At 43.9% G+C, this 24,256-nt stretch overlaps 1 protein-coding gene across 3 annotated transcripts in view; it reads left to right on the top strand.

Annotated features, from left to right (window-relative positions):
• GRAP2 (GRB2 related adaptor protein 2) overlaps window positions 1–16,452 on the top strand; it is a 51,007-nt gene extending 34,555 nt beyond the window's left edge. For all 3 annotated transcript variants that reach the window (XM_035128253.3, XM_035128254.3, XM_035128255.3), the window contains exons 3-8: window positions 2,260–2,351; window positions 3,658–3,777; window positions 7,660–7,831; window positions 11,406–11,537; window positions 13,660–13,776; window positions 14,357–16,452. In XM_035128253.3, the coding sequence (XP_034984144.1) occupies window positions 2,260–2,351; window positions 3,658–3,777; window positions 7,660–7,831; window positions 11,406–11,537; window positions 13,660–13,776; window positions 14,357–14,536 (813 nt within the window). In that variant the 3' untranslated portion in view covers window positions 14,537–16,452. The remainder of the gene's footprint in view (window positions 1–2,259; window positions 2,352–3,657; window positions 3,778–7,659; window positions 7,832–11,405; window positions 11,538–13,659; window positions 13,777–14,356) is intronic.
• Window positions 16,453–24,256: the final 7,804 nt, after the last annotated feature.

Genomic DNA, 24,256 nt, shown 5'->3' with positions numbered 1-24,256 from the left:
TTGAAATCAATGGACAAGTGCCTTTCTCTACATTGACTTGAGCTTGGTGGGTTTTGGTAAATCCATGGGCATTGGAAAACATTAAGGACATGTTTCTATTGCCTATAGTAGGCACAAGTTTACAATTCTTTGAATTCATGTTGGTTCAACCAGCCCTTGGGACTTGTTTGCTTCCATGCCTCAGCTGCTTTAGTGCAAGGTCAGCACAAGTAAAGCTGCAAATCTTTCACACACTTACTTGCGGAGTAAGTCCCATTTAAATCTGTGGGACGTCCTTCCACATAATAAACATATATAGGACCTAATGCAAGCATTCCTCTATGAATCAGGGGACTTTTTTGGCTGCTCTCCACCCTGTTAGTTAAATGGAAGGATTTGTATTTTCCTGGTGCAGACCACTAAAAGCAAAGCAACCCATTAAAAAAACTTTCACACGGTTCCTTAAGCCCCCTGTAAGATCTTCAAAGCAGAACTCTTTCATCACAGACATATTAGAAATACACATCCAGATCCCTCCACCATCTGAACAAGCCCGCAGGAATTTGGGCAAAACTAACGAGCACTTCCTCTAATACCTCTGTGTCCTCCTTGTAGTTTTACTTCTTCCAAATTCATGTTTTGCTCCCACAGTGGCTGCTTTTCTGAAAGAGCCCTTGATACCTATCGGGTCTATGATTGTCCTTTCAAATTACTTGCTTTGTTTCCTTTTTTTCTTGTGACTGCATTGCCTACCTTTGAAGTCTGGTTCATTTGCTACAGGGATGGATTAATTATTATGCTAACTACATTGCAGAGCAGGATACTACTTGCCAAGTGGGCACCTTTGCAAAGTGGTTTTTCAGTATGGGAAATGAACCTATGCTGCCCCCCCTCTCTTTTATGCTTCCCTGCAGGCAGCAGGCAATGACTAGGGAGTAGTTGTCCGCACCTGCCCGCCCACCCACCCCTGTGGCAGCCTTAAAAACCCTGGGCCTGCACCACTTGTGGATCAGAAAATTCTGTCTGCTGTACTGTAGTGTGAGATTACCACTTCAGAACATAGGAGGGTTGCTTGTCTCTGTGGCTGAGTGACCATATCTGTGTGCAGGCTGAAAAAGCTGCGTTATCAGGCAGGACTGAAGTAGCACTGTAGTTAGTCACTAACAAACAGCAGCAACTGTTGAACAAGGAAACCAATTTACTGAGATAGCATATACACTGCCACTCAGCAAAGTCCAGTGCAGCTGATGTGTCTTGCAGAAGTCTTCCACACTGGCCAAGTGTCTGTATGTGTTTGTGTGCTTGACTCCTGAAGATGTCTGTATTCTCTCAAGGCAAAGCATTGTTAAGGCATCAAATAAAGCATAAACTGAAAGTCCTATGAGTCTAAGACCCTATACTGTACATACCACTTTAAGGAGAGGGGTTATTGCCCCTTGAACCATTTTTTTTTAGCAATTAACCAATCACTGTCTGGGAAAAGATTCACAGCCTGTTTCCTAATTTGGATAGGTTCCAGCTAGGACATGTTTTGAGGACATGTCCTCAACACCCCCACTATGCCTTTATTTTGGGAACCTTGCTTCTATTACGGGAGTTGCTTCCTTGTATCTTGTTTAATACTTCAGCACCCTTCATACATTTTATTGCGTTATACAAGGGGCAGAAGGGTTACACCATTGCCGCCGCCACCATCCACACATTAGGCATGAACATCTGCAGGAGCAGAGCCTGAGCATTATACCTCTACTGTACATGGGTAGGTTCCCGCAGGAGCCAGAATCCTGTGCAGTCAGGGTTCCATCTCCTAGGAATGCCCAGGCATGTAGAGATCTAAGTGCATGGGCTTTCTACCTGCAGACATCCACACCGAATGTGTAAACACTGGGGATAGGAGATGTCATACATCCTCTGCAGCAGGGACAATAGTGCATCTCCACTGTCCCTTGACTGGGTAGAGCACCCTTCACATGCAAACTGCATGAAGTCTCAGGCACAGTGGCTGTGCCATCTTCAGCCCCAACAAGCATAGCCATGGATGGTGGGAGTTGTAGTTCAGCGACACCTGGAGGGCCAGTTTTCCCACACCTGCTCCAAGGAGAGAGAATTGAGGTTTTTCCCAGAGAACTGCTGAAGCTTGGTTCAGAATCTTGCAGACAAGTTGACAAATGCCTAACAGTGGGGAGTGTGCCAGGAGGGGGACATGGGACATTTAAAACCTGGATAGTATAAGACCTATATGTCCTTTAAACTAATACTGACTCTCCTTTTGGTGCACAGATTTTAAGCTCTAAGGAAGAGTGGTACAAGGCTGAGCTGAATAGTTATGAAGGATATGTCCCAAAGAATTTCATAGATTTTCACAGTCCCAGGTAAGTATGTCAACTCTTCTAGGTGTTTTACTTGAGCGTGTCCTTGTACACTGTGGGTCCTGATGAAAGTCAGGGGTGAGGGTGTTCCTAAAATTAACATTTTGAAATCTCCTGCTAGACACGCAATTAAAGTGATGTTTATTTTGATCTTCAGCCCTGTGCACCTGCTCCATTGTAAAAAGAGGATTTATTGTGTGCATGAGGCAGAGAGGGACATCTCAGTTATTTAAGTGTACGATCCTGCTTTAGCAGTCCTTAAGTAAATTATGGTTTGCACCAAAGCTGCTAATTAAACTACGTTCACAGTGCCCAGGCATAAACTTCTCAGCCTCTTGTGCTCATATGCTGTGGTACCATATGCAAGTTTATTATCCTTCTCTGCAGATTTAAAGACAACAGCGACAATCAAACTATGGTACAGTACTTTGCAGCCTTTTTATATATATAAAAAAGCTTCTTTTCCTAAAGTACTGTGTTGTAGCAGAGGGTACATCTGGTGGCTTGACTTCAGTAGACTGCATGTGTGGCAGTGCAGACTTCTAAATAATTATTGGCATATTATTAACCTGGAGCAGGTGTGCGAGGAACAATGTTTGTAGGCTCTGGGGGATTGTCGTTGGCTTGTATGTGTTGCACCACTGGCCCCTGCTGGATGGAACCAAAAGGACCTTTTTGTATAGAGCAGTTTCATCTGCTGGCAGCTGAAGGGTGAGAACTCAAAAAACAAAATGCAGGCCTATATTTTATTTCATTTTTAGACAAAATTCATCCATTTTTCTCTTGCAAGTTTGGGGTTTCCAAAAGAGGCGTGCATTTACTTATTTTTACTCAATTTTTCCTTTAGCAAATAGCTGGGTTGTTCTCAGCGGTGGAGCTTCATGCTCTGCCACCAGGGGCGGAGAGCAGGCACGCTGCCCCCAGGGGCGGGGCACGTGTTCTGGGGGCATGACATGCCGTGTGCAGGGGCATGGTGCGCATTTTGGGGGCGGGGCAGGCAGCCGCGATGGTGCCCCTGGGATCGCGCTGCTCGAGGCGGCCCATCCCCACCGCCCCTATCTTCCTATGCCCCTGGTTGTTCTATTTCAGAATGAGTCTTGTGACATTTTCTACCACTGTACCCTCTTTTCTTTACCTGGCTCACTGTAAATTTTCTCTCCAATTTCTTTTCCTTTATCACTTCTCTCTCTCTCTCTCTCTCTCTCTCTCTCTCTCTCTCTCTCTCTCTCTCTCTCTCTCTCTCTCTCTCTCTCTCTCTCTTTCACCACCTACATTCATCTCCATGAATGCAATCTGTTGCACTTTTCAGCTGGTTCCATGAAGAAGTATCCCGCCACAAGGCAGAGAATATGCTCAGGGGGAACAAAGTGGGCTCCTTCATCGTCCGAGCTACTCAGAACCGTCCAGGCGACTTCTCCATCTCTGTCAGGTACATGTGCTTCATAGCCTTCTTACATACCGTATAGGAAAGACTGGTGTTTGGGACTGAGGAGGTCTCCCTCAGGCTGGCTTCTTTAAACAGGCCTGCTTTCAGTTTCTCTGTATGAAGAAGATCTCTTTAATTACGAATCTGTTATCCTGCCACCTGCTTCCAACGAGGCCTGACAGAATAGCTTACAATATAAAAACATCAGCCAATAAAAATATATAAACAGTGCAATCCTATACTTTAGTATGTATTACATACTCAGAGAGCCAACCAGGGACCCAGGTGACTGGTCTGGAGACCTCCAGTCCTGTGACTGAAATGTCTGGGTCCAAAGGTTTATCGGTATGGTCTTCTGTTGGGGGTCCTGCTTCTCCTCCTCCTCTTCTTCCAAGGTAGCCCTGTTTTCAGACCTGAGAAGGATTGAACCCTGACATACAGCTGCCCACTGTAGCTCTACTGCGCAAGCAGAGCTCAACCTATACCAGACCCACATCTTACTTCCCCTCCCATTTTTGCAGCTGTTCTTACTTTTATGTTCACACAATGGCATCGACATCAAAACAGCAGCCTGTATTCCCCCTCTCCCTTTAATACAGATTTATGCTTTGCAGGGGAAATCCAGTAAATTAAAAGTCCTGCTGCTAATGTCTGCAGAAATGAACCATTTGCAATATTACGACTTGATGGGGAAGTATCCTATATTTCTGAGAGAACTTAGTTGGAGAAGGAGGCTCTCATGCTGGCTGCAAGTCACCTGTAGTTTGCTAAGGATGGTGGTAATTGCAGCTCAGCGAGGGATAAACTTTCCTTATTTTTACTATTATTTAGTAAACTTGTATACCACCCTTCACCTGAAGATCACAGGGCAGTTCGCAACATAAAAATACAAAACGAGAGCACAGAATACATAATAAAACAAAAAACAAACCACCACTGCAAGGCCATCTTGCCCTGAGAGGGAGAGAAGCTACAACAGCCTGGAGAGCTCTTCACCATCTAGTTCTCAGTAGTTTACCTGAGGTGGCCTCTCCCTCCCACAGGCATCACCACAGAGCTGCCCAAGGAGCCATCTTGCCCTGGGAGAAAGAGAGATTTTGGTGGTGGTGTTTTTTTTCAAAAAAAAAGCCCCCCACCCCACCCCAGCTCCCCAAGAAACCTTGCCTTGCCTGTTTATATAGCTTTGAGTGATGCTTACTGTTTTACCTGTTCTACATAAACTGTTTTGTGAGATTCGCCTGCAAAGCAATATATAAATAAATGATAAATCAAAAAAGATCAGCAGCCTTCTTGCCCAGTATAGACCTTAATATAGTCCTTTCTTGCATGCTGAAATGTTTTTTTTCTCTCAGCCTCCCTCCCTCCCTCCCCACTCCACCACAGCCATCCTTTTGTAATTGAAAACAGAGCACAGCATCTCTCAAAAGCGGCTGTGTGATGCTTCCTCTTTCCCAGGTAGACCATTATTCCATCTTTTCAAATGTTTAAGTTGCCTCTTTGCCAAAGCACACAACATGACTTCCAACAACAAAACCAAAACGAAATGAAACATAAAACAATAACAGGTAAATAGCAACCATCTCTACAGTAGCAGCACGAAGCCCTCTTTGAAATAACAGCCAATCAATCAAGCTAACGACATACAGGCTGAAATAAACGTAACGTTATTTCAGCCTGTACAGCATACAAATATATAATAAGCTGGGACATGGAGCAGAACCATCCCATTAAGTCAGAGGTGGGAACTTTGAGTCCCTCCAGACATTGTTGGGGTATGTACACATTACCATTTATTTTGGCTCCCTTGTACTCCCACTGCCAGTGTGAAGCTGAGGCATGTGACACTAGCCCCAAGCCATCTGTAGATTTTGAGAAATACTGTTCACACTTTCAAATGATCACCCTGAACAAGAAGAGTCCCATAGCCGTTGCCTTTGGACAAATTATTTTAGTTACTGATTTACTACATTTATTCAAGGAGCTTGAGGCATCATACTCCTCCATATGATCTTCACAGCAGCCTGTACGAAGGAGAGCCTGTATAGCTCAGTTGGTTAGAGCGTGGTGCTGATAACGCCAAGGTTGCAGGTTTGATCCCTGGGTGGGACAGCTGCATATTCCTGCATTGCAGGGGGTTGGACTAGATGGTCCTCAGGATCCCTTCTATGATATTTCTATGATTAGGCTGAGAGATCATGACTGACCTAAGGTCACCCACAAAGCTTCATGGCTTAGAGGAGATTTAAACCCTGGTCTCCCAGATCCTAGTCCAGCACTCTTAACCATACTGGCTCAGACACTGTCAGGCAGCAACTTAAAACAGGAAGAAAGCAATGTGGCTGGGAACCTGACTTTGCCTGCTGAGTTGCTGGAGGCAGGTAAACAAGCACAAGACAAAACTGGCAGCAATTCAAATGATAGGGAGCAGTTCAGTTGCTCCACTCGTTCTTAGGCTACTCCTTCAGCTGCTTTAGCAACAGGCATTGAGAGAAGCTTAAAACAGGGAGGAGCCCAGAGTGGCGTCCCACTAACAGCAAAGTATGGGTAGCCGATGGTTGGTCCTGCCCCAGGCACTTTCAAGCTGGGTTTGGCCTAACCTGCATGTGCTCTGGCGCTGATCTATGGTTCCTCCAAGTGACCCACCTTATTCTCAAATATGACCTAACCAAAGTAAGAGCAAAGGACTTTCCTTCCTGTATTTGGCAATACAGAAACCACGAAGATAGTTTCCTTCTGCCCTGACCTTTTATAACAGGGGTAGGGAAGCTCCTCCCGCCTCAAGGCTGCATTCGCTTCTGGACAACCTTCTGAGGGCCACATGCCAATGATGAGGAGTGCCAGAAGCATGAGTGGTTGAAGCAGCAAATGGAAAGTTTAGCTTTGTATAGTTGGCTAGTTTCTACATGCACACACCCATCTCTATCCTCCATCCCAACAAGCAAGAGGCATTATCAGGGTTCAAGGAGACATTCCAGGCAGGCAAAAGCACTCAAGGAGGGTATGAAGTAGGGGCCAGTGAGGGGCGTGGCCTGGAGAGAGGAGCATGGCCTGGGGGGAGAGTCCTGAGGGCCAAACAAATATGGTGCAAGGCTGCATTATCCACTGGGCCTTAAGTTCCCCATCCCTGTTTAGTGAGTACCCTTACACAAAAAGGCTGTGGTTTATCCTTCATCCTTCTCTGTTGGGCCAGGTATCATACATGCTATTCATGGGAGCACTGGTGCTTGTGTTAGTGGGCTTTATATTGGCTGTTGGTTTAGATTGACTTGTATTACACTGGTTTAGCTTTATTAGAACAACAGATGCCTAGAAAGTTACTGCCCTGTCATGTCTCCTCTGGTGATGGATGTTGATTCAAAATTGCCTTGATGATTTGTGTGATTAAATATTTAGTAAGAGGGCCTGACTGACCATTTTAATTAATACAGCACCATTGCTCTTCGTAATCTGGGGAACCGGGTTTGTGTCTCCGCTCCTCCACATGCAGCTGCTGGGTGACCTTGGGCTAGTCACACTTCTTTGAAGTCTCTCAGCCCCAGTCACCTCACAGAGTGTTTGTTGTGGGGGAGGAAGGGAAAGGAGATTGTTAGCCGCTTTAAGGACTCCTTCAGGTAGTGATAACGCGGGATATCAAATCCAAACTCCTCTTCTTCTTCATAAAGGCCTTTCAAAGGCCTCTAAATGCTAAAGATTTTAAACATAGCTTTAGTGCTCTATCCCATTCTGGTTTTCACAACTGCTCCAAAGACTGCTTTTCATCCAAAATGTTTCCTTTCTGAATGTCATTAAAGTAGGATACAAAGCAAAACAAAACCATTTAAAAATTAAATGAGTGGGAATCCCAGACTGTTGTCAAATGTTTTGTTTTCTTCCTTTGGTACCCAGGCATGAAGAGAACGTACAGCACTTTAAAGTGATGAGGGACTCAAAGGGCAACTACTTTTTGTGGAGCGAAAAGTTCCTGTCACTAAATAAACTTGTGGAATTCTACAAGACTTCTTCCATCTCCAGACATGCACAGATCTTCCTGCGGGATCAGACCCAGAAAGAACAGCAGGTAAATCTCAAGGAGCTCTGTTTTTACAGAGCCAGGGTGAATGAGTACATATGAAGCAGAAGCATGGAATTAGAAGTCCTAATGGACTTTTGTCATGAGACAAACTTGTGCCCAATCCCACCTTCTTCTTTTTTTGTTAGTTTTAATGTTATAAAAATCAATTGATGTTTATGGAGACATTTATAAGTGAACCAGGAAGCGACCTTTCCAGACCAAGCAATGTCTGGAAATTTGACAATGAGCATGACTGGGAATTGCCCCTCTGGGAAGGCTTGCCTAAAAATAAAGGTCTTCAGTGGAATAGAAGGTGGGGACTATGGTGGAACTATGGGAAGAGCATTCATGCTGGTTCATTGAAAGGATACACTTTTTGTTGAAGCTGAAAATCTCATTTCACTGCTGTCTTTTGTTTTGATTTATTTTACTCCTAACAGCAATCTACACAAATTGCAAATGAGGCACTGAGGTTGGAGACAAGAGGCATGGTTTAAGCATAGTGATTATAAAAAAAACAACCAGGATGAATGGAGCACTGAAAGGAGGAGAGAAATGTCACATCCACACCACACATTGAATCACACTTATACCACCTTGATAATCAAGGAGAATCCTAGAAACTAGTTTGCTAAGGGTACTTAAAATGTATGGTGTGGGTGTGACCAGAGCACAAAAGGTAACCCTGGGATGTAGGTAGATCCCACATTGCTGGCAGCTTGTTTCAGTCTGTACCAGAAAAACAAAGAAACGACAGGTCGCAGGTTGTAAACCATTACTCACAGTGCAGTACTGAGGAGGAGGAGGTGCGGTAACTACAGTAACCAGAGAGCCCTGCTTAACCAGGATGTGGACTCTGATATTAAATTACCAGGATGTGAATGCTGAGGCAAAGCAGAAAATAGATTGTGCCCACAATAGCAAGGAAGTTCTGTAACCCACATTGTGCAGGGAGGAGCACTTATCTGCTTCAAATAGAAGCAATGACACACCTGGCAGAGAGGATCATGCTGCTGACCTCTTTCCAGCCAGTTATATCCATTTTTAACACTTGTCTTGGAAAGTAAAGAAATGCGTTTGTGTGACAGGACGGGTAAATGGCATCAAGTATTTGCATCTGGGATTATTCAATTAGAAAAGAAGCATGAAAGCATTTGACTGTCTAAGTCAAGGATCTTCTTTGGCGATCACTCGTAGCCGAGTAAGATTGTCTTCCATAAACACTGTTTTAACAATGAGTCCATAAGTGACTGTGGAGCCAATTCTGGATCCACACATCTTTCCACAGTGGGGACATTGGTTTCCAGGTGGGAGTTGATCACGATGTGGATTTGCCAAGCGTGCCTTCCTCTTAGCACGTTTCTCCCTTGCATCTTGGGTTTGAGTGTTGGGACTCACCCCAGATCACACCTTGCACCTGCCCTGCTTTGCACTCCTCATGTGTCTTTGCTTGGCTAGAATGCATCCTTGAACTTTGAGAATGCTTCTTATTTGCCAGGATGGAGGTCAACAAGGGGTGTGTGAGTGGAAACAATCCTGGTGTACAATCCTAGCTCTACCTCTCTTTTAAATCAGAACCAGTGAAGGCGGTGAATGTCCTGTGTGAGTGTCTGGAGGCAGTTGGAGGATGGATGGCAGTGAACAGAGTGAGGTTGAATCCTGACAAGACAGAAGTACTGTTTTTGCGGGAGGGGGCAGGCATGTGTGGAGGACTCCCTGGTCCTGAATGGGGTAACTGTGCCCCTAAAGGACCAGGTGCGCAACCTGGGAGTCATTTTGGACTCACAGCTGTCCATGGATGCACAGGTCAATTCTTTGTCCAGGGCAGCTGTCTACCAGCTCCATCTGGTACGCCAGCTGTGACCCTACCTGCCCACAGACTGTCTCGCCAGAGTGGTGCATGCTCTGGTTATCTCCCGCTTGGACTACTGCAACACGCTCTACATGGGGCTACCTTTGAAGGTGATCCGGAAACTACAATTAATCCAGAATGTGGCAGCTATAATGGTGACTGGGAATGGCCACCAAGACCATATAACACCAAATCTGAAAGACCTACATTGGCTCCCAGTAAAGTGTTGGCACTAACCTTTAAAGCCCTAAACTGCCTCGGCTCAGTATACCAGAAGAAGCATCTCCACCCCCATCGTTCAGCCTGGACACTGAGATCCAGCGCTGAGGACCTTCTGGCGGTTCCCTCGCTGAAAGAAGTGAGGTTACAGGGAACCAGGCAGAAGGCCTTCTCAGTAGTGGTACCCACCCTGTGGAACGCCCTCCCATCAGATGTCAAGAAAGTAAAAAACTGTGGTTTGGGGGAGAATATCATACGGACAACGCAGGAAGCTTACTATCCACATTAGAACAGGGGATCTCTGTGCCTCAAGTCCTTTTAGTACCTGACAACCCCTCCTCTGCATTTGCCTTAACCATTTTTGCTTCTTTCATTTTGTATTGCAAATAAAAAGCCTATGTGAATCTGAACTGCCAATTTGCATTACAAAAGCATCTTTATGCATGCTTGGCAAGGATCCCTGGCTAGCATAAGCAGAGCAAGAGAGGCTCAAAGGTGATTTTAACCTCAAGTGTGAAAACACCAGGAAGCAGAGCTGACAGCTGGCACAACCAACATATACATAAATTAAAGGATAGGGGTCTTTCTTTCTGACTCTACAGTTGTATATGCTTGTTAGGATTGCAGGAGCTGTAGAAATATTGGCAGATCCAGTTGCAAAGACAAATTAAGCCTAAAAAGCTTAATTTTGAAACACCGTTCAAATCATTAATGATTAAGATTAGACATTTCTGAAGCTCTCTGTGTGTGATTAAACCCTATGAAAAATGCCGGAGTTTTCCAAAGAGTTAAATATGCCACAACTTGCAAAAAATAAAAAGGTTGAGTGCAAAAACTATTTAAAAAATCAAATCTGACAATTGACCATGGCTTTGTGGTGAATCTGTGTCGTGTCTTTAGAGAAATGAGTCTCCTTTGCACATGTTTATTACATAAACTGCCTGCCATGTAAAATATTATGTTTTATATATACACAAATACATATACATATACATATACATATACATACGGTATATGTTCACTGTATGTGTGTAGATTACTGGGGTTCTCCATCCAAGTTACTGATCAGGTCTACACCTCCTTAGCTTTAGTAAAGCAGTATTACCTATTGTTTCCAATATCAAGGGGGCAGTAAAGGGTCTGAACATGTCAGATTTCTCAGCACAAGGTCTCAGATAAGCTGCAGCTATGAGTGTTTTTGGACACTATCTCATGCTCTTGACATGATTATAAATAAGGAGAGAGGGACAAAAACAACAACAGCAGAATGAATACATTCCATTGAGTTCTGCCCAGTGGTGTCAATAGTAACTGTCAGAATAGCAATGAATATCCATGCCTTAAGAAAATGGAATGTGTAGAAGCTAAGTTGGCAATCGTGTGCAAGGGGTGGGAATGGTTCTGAGTTATCCCTTTGTGATATGAAGCCCTTGTCTGGAAGCACTCTGGGAAAGAATACCTCCTAGAAGGAAGAACAAAACGTAACAGAATATACCTCTTTCTTTCCAGGAAGCCACTGTATGGAACCTGGCCAAAAAGACACAGGAAGTGCTTCACCTGAATGGAGGACATGGGAAAGAAGCAGGAGCATCAGGGCATAACAAAGATGTGGATCAATCAGCATCTTGGCAGCATAAGCAGGTAACAGAAAGAAGGCAGGGTTGGACCTGAGTTGCTCTGTCCTGCTTGCAGACTTCTCATAGACATCTGGCTAGGCACTACAATGCTGCATATGCACCGTAAATTTAAAGAACATTCAAAACATAACCCCACTTCACAAACTAACCTGGGAACTGCAGTTTACCCATCACAGAACTACAACTCCCAGCATGCTTTAACAAATTACAGCTCCCATTATTCTTTTTTTTGAGGAGAAATGTGCTTCTTAAGTGCTTTAAAGCTATAGTGTTTACATAGCCTGAAAACAATATGCCAGTCTAGCTAGACCTTTGGTCTGTTCCAACAGGATTCTTCTTATTTTATTACATGTCTTTCTGCATGATCTTGAGATTACACTCGGTCATGCTGAGCTGTGGTGGGAATGGATACACCTAGCCTCAAAATCAATTTCTTGCCAACCTTTTAGGCATAACTGTGCAGCTCAGAACATATAAAATATATTAAATAGTGCGTTTCCCCCCCTGGCTCTTCTCCAGGTTATCCATGTGACAGCAATCAGAAGGATGCATGTAAAAAAAAATCTGAGAATCCTATCTGATCTGGGGGGAGGGGAGGAAAGTCATGTACTGGAAAAAGAGCTGGCGGCTCCCACCTAAAGCTGGAAATGCTGCAACTTAGAATGTTCCACCAAGGAAAGGGTGTTCTTATAACAAAGTAAACATGCCCTAAACTACGCTATGTGTACACAAGACAAGAGTGGCCTCTATTAAAGGATGGAGGCTATATCTCATCAAAAACAACCATGCTAACTATGTATGAGTCATATGTCTGACATCAAGCAGAAACATGAACTACACACACACCTGGTTTAAAGTCAAACTGATTTTGACTCACTCTTAACATCTCTAGTGGGGAACAATTGACATATATATCTGCACCGAGTCGCATTGACCTTTTGTGCTGGCTGAAAGGCAGGTAAGACACCTTCAGGGGCAATTTGAAATGTTACATTTAGTAAGAGGAAATTGGAAAATACTTCCAGTGCTACAAACAATAATCTTAGCAGTTCTAAAGGGCAATAGTTATTTTATGGACAATAGAGCCTGCCTGCCTGCCTTCAGTACAGCTTTCATCAGCCTGGCGCTCCCCCCCCCCAGTTGTTTTGGGCTACAACTCTCATCAGCCCCAGTCCAGCATAGTTGTGCTGGCTGGGGCTGATGATGAGAGTTATAGTCAAAAACATCTGGAAGGTGCTGGGTTGGTAAAAGCTGTTTCAGTGGATAGGTGTAAACAACAAACCTTCTTGACAAAAGCTTTGTTCCAAATTGGCCAATACAGTAATGGATTGTGCCACACCTCTGATTGCCTCCCACACAGTGCAATAGCACAGGCATCTAATAAGTGGCATTTGATAAAGCTGATGTAAGACACTGCTCAATGCTAGCCCAGGACATTTTTCTGCCTAAGGCAAAAGCAAAAGAAAATTGCAGTGAACTGCAGAGTAGACAAGCATTTTGCACAGAGGTGGAAGTGTTTGCAGCCTCAAATAAAAATGGGAATGGGATTTCCAGTTGTCCAGTTAAAAAAAAAACCAGGCGCAAAAACTCAATGCCAGTCACTACATAAATGTTCCATTGTGAAATTGTAATAAATGCTGTGTACACATCACTTGTTACTCTGGCTCCAGTGCCCTCCCACTGCTGGTGTTTGAACACATGACATTTGCCACGATTCATATGTACACCACAGTTTCTTGAAAAATTCTCCTGCTGCCATCCAATTTGAAAACATAAGACACATTCACTTTGAAATTAAGCTGAGGTGTGTACATTTGAGACAGCCATGGCACATGTGCAGATGACAGCTTCACAAGAGGAGTACATGGCGGGGGCAGGGAGTTGCAGATGCAGGGAAACCAAACAGGTAATGCACATTGGCTGAGGATTTCCTTTCCCTCTCTGGTGTGTGCAGAAAAGTGCTAATATGACTTGCAAAACAGCAAGAGGAAACAATCTTGCTGTGTTTTAAGCCACCAGTGTGTACATAGCCAAAGTGTTTCCTGTTCAGCAGGTAACTACCGTATGAAAGTATCAGGTCCCCAATAGAACAGATTTATCATTATCTTATTCTCTTCACATTCTAGGACCGACGTGGCAGGAGTCTGGACATTCAAGATACGTCTCAGAGCCAAAGACACCATGGAGAAGGGAGTGGACCATCTATGTTCCGGAGACACACCGATCCAGCACAGCAACCACAGGTATGGCAGGTCTTTTTTGAGAGGCAGAGTCTAGGTCTAGGAATGTGAGGCACATTTCTATTCAAAGAGCAACACCACATGTATTATTCTGCATATGCCACTTCAAAATAAAAGTTACGCTAAACATTTACACAAGTTCAGGAACTTGGTTCTCTTGTTAGATCCTTGGTGGGAAAGGAGTACATCGCTTTATTTTTAGATATAGCTGTGACATTTTAAATAGTTTACACGGTACAAAGTTCCTTACATATTTTTTTTTGTAAAAGGACAGCTTGAGTCCATGGTCAACCAAGAAAAAAGGGGGAAACCATAAGGAATACAAAGGTATTGGGGAACTGATGGCTATCTAGGACAAGCGTCTTATTTTCCCCAAAACAAAATATTTCATTTGCTGGGTATATCTATGCAACAGATGTGCAACCTTGAAGGAGGATGTGCACTCTGTTCAACACATGAGACTCAACCACTCCCATACTTATTGTGCAAATATAGCTACCGGTAGTTAGAAAGGCCATTGGTGGTTTGGTGGGGGCATGTTGTGCTACAGCTGACACTTTCCTTTGTCTTCCTCTGTTATTAGCGAACACGATGGGTCCGTGCCTTGTATGACTTTGAGGCAGTGGAGCATGATGAGCTAGGTTTCTACGCTGGAGATGTCATTGAAGTCCTGGACAACTCTGATGCATTCTGGTGGAAAGGCTCTTTACATGGAAAATTGGGTCTCTTTCCTGCCAACTATGTAGGGCCAATGTCCTGGTAAATTTACATGGTTTGTGACTATCTCTGTTTTAATGAGAATGCACCATCTTATCAATACCTTTCATGTGCAATCATAGCACCGGCTATTCAGCACTCAATATTAAAAGAACTTACGACAGGGAGAAAGCTGATCTTTTTGCTCTTAATGGTAGCAAGAGCCTTAGGTTGTCTAAAAGAGCTCACTTAACTTCCTGTGCACTGTGTCTCATTTCACAGATCTAAGTTAACATGCATCTTGCTTTCAGTGGCTATTTCTTAGGCAATTCTTCAGAGAAAGTTTTGGTTTCACCTCAAGTACCCTGTGTGCCATCCCAACTTCATAGCTGTTTGACTGCCAAAGCTGAACTATGAAACTTCACGTCAATTGGGTACAGTTCTGTCTTCTAAGAATGCAGATGTACATAATTTGAGCTTTCTATGTCACCATTTTCAGTTCAGAGACCAGTCAGGACTGCATCATTTACATCTCTGATTGGCTTGAACCAATGATGGCATAAATATCCTACTCCGAACAGCTTTTCAATTATTTTATAATTTATTGTTTGTTTTTAATTTTTAAAAAGTTGATGAAGGTATGTTTAACTTTATAAGTGTACATACAGCACTTGAATTTTATTTAATTTTTTAACTTCCAACTGCTCACCTGAAACAGAGGGAGAGGCCAGGCAAAAGACTGAATCGGTGTTCAGTTCACAGATCAGTACACCTATCATCTGCATTTCAAACTCGGGAAAAATCACACCCAGTGGGGGGGACATGCAGTGCAACTCCTGTTTTTGTTTTGTTCTGGGTATGTATTTACGTACCCTGATTCCCCTTTATTGTAAGATTATAGAATTCCCAAGTAAGAAAGTTTTGCATTATTGTTCTCTAGTTTGGTTGCCCTTTCAGACTGTTGCAAAGGTGTATATATGCATGCTTACTTTGTTCAGCAATTCACCATCTGAGAACACTGCAATTCTGTTGTCTTGGACTGGACTTGTGATATGCTGTTGCTGTTTTGTGTTTAATTTGGATTGGGATTGGGCTTCTCTAGTACTAGCTAGAGAACAAAAAAAGCTCTTCACGGAGCTCTTCTGCAGCAGTCAGCAGCAGGAGCCCCATTTCTGTGGAGCAATTTGCATTGCGGCCATTTGGTTTAAGGCCATTTGATGTACCATCACCATTGTGTGTATCTAGTCTCAATAACCATGTGCATCCACATAAAGACATAGGGCCAATCCATACAGCAAACATGTATCGGTTTTCTACCAGTTGGTGGTGGCTTGATCCATTAGGGCTTCTCTTGGTTCATTTGTCATGCTAAGCCAAACCATGGTTTAGTGCAAGCATGAGGGTTATGGGACATGATATTGTGGTTGCTTTGCTCTTCCCCAGTCGTTCTACTGCTATGCTCAGCTAAACCACAGCTTGGTTTTGCATGTTGTCCAAATCCATGTTTGTAGTTTAGTTCTCTCCAGACTAATGAGTTCTGACAAAGGTTTTTCTTTTCTGAGAAGACTCATGCCCATGGCTGCTGGCTTAGCATGATGTACAAGCAAGGCTGTTATCTTTAGCTGTTGCCTGTTAGGTAGGGTTGTCGTATTTTGAGGAGCAAAAAAGAGGATGCTATGATGGCCATTCAAAGCAAATAAATGCAATTTGTCTTGAATTTTCCCCCTGAAAAAGAGGGTGTGTCCTGGAAAAAGAGGACACATGGCAACCCTACTTAGGTGACAATAATCCAACTACATCCCAGCACCCATAGCCCTGACTTTTTTTGTGAAGACAAAGCATGTACTTGCTATCAAAAAAGTTTTAGTGCTACGGTATATTATTTCTGTCTGTTGGAGTGCCCCAGAAGTGGCCACTCTGTAATCCTGAGAATGTATAAAGTTATACTCATTAAAAAATATATTGAGTTTCTATTACTTTGAATCAAGACGGTTATTTAGCAGTATTGAAACAAAGAGGCAAATATGCAACCAAAGGGCAACTGGGGTTGTCATAAGTACAATAAAAAAGAAGTTAAAAAATCCTAAAACCTGAAGTACTGTACAGTAATTGTGCATCTTAGCTGAAATTTAGCTAATTGTGTTCACCCAATCATATCATTCAGCAATTCAGGAAGTAATAAGTGTTAAGCTATTATTTCATTTGAAATTAAAAAATCAGCTAGCAAAACCATGCCAGTTCCTAATGAAATTGGCATATCCATTGTCAGTCTAAGAGCAAACAGAAGTTCAATCAGGTGATTCCCACCCCACTCCCAGCACCCACAACTAAAGCTTATACACATACTGCTATGGTCAGATTTTTAATGTTGCTTACCCTTCAGCACCAAACGTTGAAAGAAATGCTTTGTTTAGAGAACTTTCCTCCAACAGCAATGACAGTATATGAATTATGTAAAGTAGATATCTTCAACCTCCTCATCCACAGGACCCAAGACCCACTTTAAAGCAAATATGCATTTCAGCACCTATTTCTCCATCTTTTATTATATATTTGCATGGTTGCAACCCACCTTGGCTCAGGCCAGACTCTCTAATGAGTCACAACCCAGCAGTTGAAGGTCAGTGACACACAACATATAAGAGCTGAGGGAGTACATGAGAATGAAAAGGAATTTTCCTCACAGGAATGAGATTACAAAAGCTAGTAAGAAAGTGCTAATTCTTTTAATAGTAAGTGAAGGTTTGGTTAAAGCACAGGTTGTTAAGTATTGCTCTCAGCTGGGTTGTTCTTGAGACTACCCTTTTGCCCTTGGAATGACAGAAATCCATACTTTCATTTACAGGGTCCCTGTGGTTAATAAAAAGGAATTAAATGAAAGCTTTAATGTTAAAGGAGACTCCAACGCTATTGTGTGCTGCCAGTAGAGTAATACTTCTCTCACAGTCGGGCACAGGGGGGAAATGGAGTCATTCTGCAGCTTCCTTGCACTGCTACAGAGCCACAATGCAGGAATGCCAACTTAAATATAAAATATTGGGGGAGGGGTAGGCAGTGCTTTTTTTCTTTAAAAATGTTTAGAGGTACTCTCATTTTGACTCAAGAAAATCACCATTTAATAGTTCAAATCAGGGAAAATAAATACAGCAAATGGAGAAAAGTACAAAGATTCACAAAAAATTTAGGGGTATGCGTACCCCTGCGTACCCCCCCCCCCGGAAAAAGCACTGGAGGTAGTTATACCCTGTCCCGTATAAACAATTACAAGACACAGTGCGCACACACACACACACACACACACACACACACACACACACACACCAGTTGAATGGTAATGCCCATCAATTGGGGGGGCAGCAGTCCCACTCAAATAGTTTATAGGAGCAGTGAGGGGACCTCAGCCCCAGGAGTTGGCTCCTATGCCACAAACTTGGGCCCTGTGTGCACTATATATTTAAAGCAGTATCACACTACTTTAAATAGTTATGGCTTCTCCCAAATATTCCTGGTTATTAGAAGGCCCCCATCACCCTTTACAGAGCTGCAGTTCCCTGGGGAGAGGGATTGGTTGTAAAGAACTCTGAGAATAGAAGCTATGTGAGGGGGAATAGGGGTCCCCTAACAACTACCGTATCAGCACCCTTAACAAACTACAGTTCCCAAGATTCTTTGGAGGAAGAAGCCACGACCGTTTAGAATGGGATAGTGCTGCTTTAAATGTGTAGTACAGATGGGGCCTAGGGCATGCCAGTTGTCTCTTCGTTCTGGGAGCTTTTTGAATGTGAAGGACCTCATTACCTCAGGGGGGCAGAGATTATGATGTGCAGGGTTGGAGCTAAACATGGATGGCTGCACACCTTTCTCTTACAGCCCCACCCTTTCTTGTTCTGCTAGCCGCCGCCCCACCGGCTCACTTGGGGATGGGGCTAAGGAGGAATCTTGTGAAATCCCTCCATGGGCCCCTTCTGTCCTATAGGCCAGCAATTCTCCCCCCACCTCTGGGCTCTTCACATTCCTCCTCAGTGCCGCTGCTGCTTGCTTACTTGCTCTGAGTAACTGAACCATGAGAGAAATTTACAGAAGGAGCAATAACTGTGACATAACTTGTCCTATCTGTCTGCAAGTTGGTGCAATTTTGCCCCAGAGGAAGAATTAAGTAAAAGGCAACAGTGTTGGTGAGGAAGAAATCTCACTCAGAGCAGGTGGTGACCATCTTAACCAAGCCCCCCATCCAACTTGGAACCAATAGCGTGCTTGGTTATTTATTACAAATACACATTTGTTGTGCCAGAAACAGTGCATTTGCTCTGTATTGCCTGAAACCTTCCACCTGTTGTGAGGCCTATAATTCATTTTGCACAGATGTTGTATGTTTCACCTGTGGCCCTCCAGATTTTTGCAAAAGGAAACAGGTAGGGTATCACCATGTTATACAATATTTGTCAGAGTGGCAGAGCACTGCCAGCTACTTTCGCTTTCAGAGGAGTCTTTAATGTGACATTTTTGTGAAGTGGGTTAATTTGCATGAAACATGAAAGATGCCATTTACAGAAATAGAACTGACAACCGGAAAGGGCTGTATATGTAGCTGTCAGCTACTAGTCTGTGGGAAATAGACAAGTGAAGCAATAACTCGTGATGAACCCAGTGCAAACGAAATGTTCAAAGCACATTGTAAGTATTAGTGAGAAATCAAAGCCACAAACCTGACAAAGAATGTACTAGAAAAGACGCATAAAGTATTGCAGAAGACAAGTCATGACAACTCTGCCTAGTAAACCTTCTATGGTGCCCATCTAAAAGAAAGGTGGAATTTTGCCAGTATGAGACAAAAGAAGTGGAAGGAACAGGAGCTCTGATCCAGATATTGTTGTTGTTGTTGTTGTTGTTTAGTCGTTTAGTCGTGTCCGACTCTTCGTGACCCCATGGACCATAGCACGCCAGGCACTCCTGTCTTGCACTGCCTCCCGCAGTTTGGTCAAACTCATGTTCGTAGCTTCGAGAACACTGTCCAACCATCTTGTCCTCTGTCGTCCCCTTCTCCTAGTGCTGTCGTCCCCTTCTCCTAGTGCCCCTTCTCCTAGTGCCATCTTGTCCTCTGTCGTCCCCTTCTCCTAGAGTTTTCTCAGGGTTTAAAAAACACTGGTATATCTGATCCAGATATACCAGTGTTTTTTAAACCCTGAGAAAACTCTTCTGAACTTATTATACCTGTTGCTTCCTTCCAACCCAAGACCAATGGATGAGTTTGAGAAGATTCTTATCAGCAGCTATACACAGACAGACCTGCCATATGCGAGGATCTGTGGACTGTGGTACAGTATGACAAATCCAGTGTTTAAGGCCTAGTTATTAGAGGAAGGTTGACACCTTCTGTCTGAGGATCCTACCCTTCCCTTAAAATCCCCCCCTTCACATGCCCTGCATACATGCCACAAAGCAGGAGGATGCTGCTCCACAGTTTGACAATTGCTGTGCTCTGTGTACATGTGTGAAGCCATTGTTCTGACTAATATTTGTGAAATATTACGCTTACTATTGCAGTAAAGATAATAAACTGAATGTCAGCGACCTTTACATCCTATTATGATTATTTATTATTTATACCCCGACCATCTGGCTGGGTTTCCCCAGCCACTCTGGGCAGTTGCCAGCAAATACCAAAATACATTAAAATGTCACAGATTAAAAGCTTCCCTAAACAGGGCTGCCTTTAGGTGTTTTCTAAATGTCAGGTAGTTGTTTATCTCCTTGACCTCCGATGGGAGGGCGTTCCACAGGGCGGGTGCCACTACCGAGAAGGCCCTCTGCCTGGTTCCCTGTAGCTTTGCTTCTCGCAGTGAGGGAACCGCCCTCGGCGCTGGATCTCGGTGTCTGGGCTGAGCAGGCGCTGGATCTCGGTGTCTGGGCTGAGCAATGGGGGTGGAGACGCTCCTTCAGGTATATAGGACCGAGGCCGTTTAGGGCTTTAAAGGTCAGCACCAACACTTTGAATTGTGCTCTGAATGTAGATCTCTTGGGACCAGTGTTATGTGGTCTCGGCGGCCGCACCCAGTCACTAGTCTAGCTGCCGCATTCTGGATTAATTGCAGTTTCCGGGTCACCTTCAAAGGTAGCCCCACATAGAGCGCATTGCAATAGTCCAAGCGGGAGATAACTAGAGCATGCACCACTCTGGTGAGACAGTCCGCGGGCAGGTAGGGTCTCAGCCTGCGTACCAGATGGAGCTGGTAGACAGCCGCCCTGGACACAGAATTAAACTGTGCCTCCATGGACAGCTGTGAGTCCAAAATGACTCCCAGGCTGCGCACCTGGTCCTTCAAGGGCACAGTTATCCCATTCAGGACCAGGGAGTCCCCCACACCCGCCCGCCCCCTGTCCCCCAAAAACAGTACTTCTGTCTTGTCAGGATTCAACCTCAAATCTGTTAGCCGCCATCCATCCTCCAACCGCCTCCAGGCACTCACACAGGACATTCACTGCCTTCACTGGTTCTGATTTAAAAGAGAGGTAGAGTTGGGTGTCATCCGCATACTGATGAACACCCAGCCCAAACCCCCTGATGATTTCTCCCAGCGGCTTCATATAGATGTTAAAAAGCATGGGGGAGAGGACGGAACCCTGAGGCACCCCACAAGTGAGAGCCCAGGGGTCTGAGCACTCATCCCCCTCACCACTTTCTGAACACGGCCCAGGAGGAAGGAGCGGAACCACTGTATGACAGTCCCCCCCAGCTCCCAACCCCTCTAAACGGTCCAGAAGGATGTTATGGTCGATTGTATCAAAGGCCGCTGAGAGAGCCAGCAGAACTAGGAAACAGCTCTCACCTTTGTCCCTAGCCCATCAGAGATCATCAACCAGTGCAACCAAGGCAGTTTCAGTCCCATGATGAGGCCTGAATCCCGATTGGAAGGGATCCAAATGGTCCGCATCCTCCAGGCGTGCTGGAGGATGATTGGATGCTGACGAGCTGGAATTAGTTTGAACTAATCCCATGATCATGCAGTTAGCGGAATTTAGAAGGAACCATCAGGAAATGAGGGTGTATGGTGCCGTGGGACAAATGTTATCAGAGCCATAGTTAGGTGATCTTGCGCCCCTGGCAGAACCGTCCTGATTGCGCCCCCTAGCCATGGACAAATTAGCTCTTATTTCCTCCTCTCCTCCACCCCCCCCCCTCCACCCATTCAAGTCACCCTGACCCTCTATTAAAACCATTTCTAATGAGGCAATGTTTGATATTTATATTTATGGACATATTTTAGCCGATTTTGCATGCCTCATTTCTAATGAGGCAATGTTTGATATTTATATTTATGGACATATTTTAGCCGATTTTGCATGCCCCCCCATTTCCTGCACCCCATTTCCTGCCCACCTCACCACCCCCTAGCTCCGGCCCTGGATGTTATGGGGATAATGTTTGGGGGGCATTAGCACCAGGTGGCTTGGAGATCGGCTAGAACAGTGTTTCCAACCTTGTGCCTCCAGATGTTTTGGGACTACAACTCCCATCATTCCTGACCACTGGTCTTGCTAGCTAGGGATGATGGGAGTTGTAGTCCCAAAACATCTGGAGGCACAAGGTTGGGAAACACTGGGCTAGAATATCAACTGAACCTGTTGGCCTTTGTTTCATAATGTAGGGAGGTGTCTTTTGCACTGTTGTTTACAAAGACATTTATCCATGTATCACATATCTCATGTAACAATTATAGCATTTAACTAAGCAGTAGCAAAAGTAGCACAAAATTAGAATATCATTAATTATTTTTAGCAGTAAATGTCATCAATTATTTTTAGTAAGAAAAGGAGGTGGAAGGAACCTTGCATGAAGAGGAGGTGGCACAAAAAGTGGGGAAAGACAAAAGAAGAGTTAAGTGAGAACAATCTAACACAATTAGCTTTTGTGGTGTTGGTTTAAAATGAGGTGGCACTAAAAACACACACACCCTTGATTCCAGTGTCATCTGTCTGTCCTGTGGGCTGAGGTCTTGTCCTGGTCTGACCAAAAGAGGTCTAGTCCTACCTGCAAGAGTGCCTCTCTCCCAACTGTCCAAGCACTGCATTCAGCAGCAGAGGCCCTTAGGTGGTGCTGCAAGCTTCACACACACCATACTTCAAAAGCACATGACATCTCCCAAAGAATCCTGTGAACTGTAGTTTGTTAAAGGTGCTGGGAATTGTAGCTCTATAGGAGGGGTAAACTACATTTCCCGTAATTATTTGGGGGGGGAAGTAATATGTTCATATTATTTTTCTGTTAACTTGACCTTTACATAGCCCATTATATAAGGTAACACTTTCTCTGCATGGAGGAGGAAGATCCCTGCCTTCCCCTTCCCCATTCTCTCCACCAGTGAACAGGGGAGCAGGATTGGCCAGTGCTATGCGCCTCCCCTCCACCTGCAAAATGCCCCACCTAGAAATGTGGCTGCCTCGCATAACAAAGAAGGCTGACTACAAGGCTGGACCCCTGGATCAACCCAGCTAAAGCTTGCACCCTATTTAAAACAGAAAATCAATGGAAGTCCTTTCATTACATAAAATATTATTGCACTCGGAATCTAAAATGTATAGCTTCTGCATCTCTGTACCCTCCAAATTCAGTTTGCCCAAAAGGTTGCTTGTTTGGGGGTGGGAGAGGGAATTAACTAATGCTCATTAAGATTTTCTGATTGTGCTCCAAACTAGTTCAACCAGAAAGTCTTGTTGTTGATACCCTTTTGGGTTGGGTGCAGCAGCTATCTCTCCTGCTGATCAGTCAGTTAAACCCTCCAATGCTTACGCATCAAAGTCTTGAACATAGCATGAGCAGAATTATAGCCTGAGCCTATCATCTGGAATCTGCATAGTTTTCATCATTCTAAAAGCATTGTTACAACAATGTTCTAATGCTGACTATGAACGTTTCACTATCACTTCTGATGTTAGGCCACAAAAAAACAAGTTGTCAGCTATGGCTGCTTTTTGTTTAGATAAACCATTGAATTCACAAGATAATAATAATAATAATTCATTACGGTCAAAGACCAGCTCGCACAACACAATAGTGACAGCATTCATAAAGATATAATATACAATTAGAGTAGACTGCAACAATAGCTCATGAGTAAAAATTGAGATATATACATACATCTGTATGGCTGAGATTTGGTCTACCATAAAAATTGATCCTAAGGCGCCCCAAAAGGGGAATTCAGCTTTTCCCTAGTAAGTTATTTTATTCTAAGGGATGATCGGTGCCTACAGATCTGGGCACAGAATCTGGCTACGAGCCAGGTCGTCTTGTGATCTTTGCCTAAGTGGAGAGAATTAAGTTTAGACTTGTCTGGTAGATTGGCAAGCCTCTTCAGCAAAGGGTCGATGGTTTCTCTACAAATCTCAGCATAAAAAGAAAATTTGCTGCCTATTGTGAGACGGAATGCCTCAAAATAAATTACCAGAAGACCAAAATTATTGCTTTTGAGAAAAAACCAAAGCTCAGAAACTTGAAACTTCAAGGCCAAAATTTAGAACAAGTATCGAATAATAAATATTTAGGAATGGCGGTCCAGGCATCAGGATCCAACAAAATTCATACTAACTCAAATGGGTGTGTCAGAGAAAGATCTGCAAATGCTATTCTTAATGTTTTTAGAACTCAAGGGGCAACCTGTATGTTCTGTTGCTGATGCTTTTGTTATTGATTTGCTTTGGGATGTTTCATGGGAAGTGATTCAGAAAATAAATACCTAGTTGTTCCACATGTAGACCTAAGGAACACAATTTGAATTGTTAGCTTAGG

The sequence above is a fragment of the Zootoca vivipara genome, chromosome 9 (assembly GCF_965207765.1).
Source record: "Zootoca vivipara chromosome 9, rZooViv2.hap1.1, whole genome shotgun sequence".
In the NCBI taxonomy this organism is placed as follows: domain Eukaryota; kingdom Metazoa; phylum Chordata; class Lepidosauria; order Squamata; family Lacertidae; genus Zootoca; species Zootoca vivipara.
The sequence above is the reverse complement of the archived record's forward strand: the minus strand, read 5'-3'. Positions and strand labels throughout refer to the sequence as shown.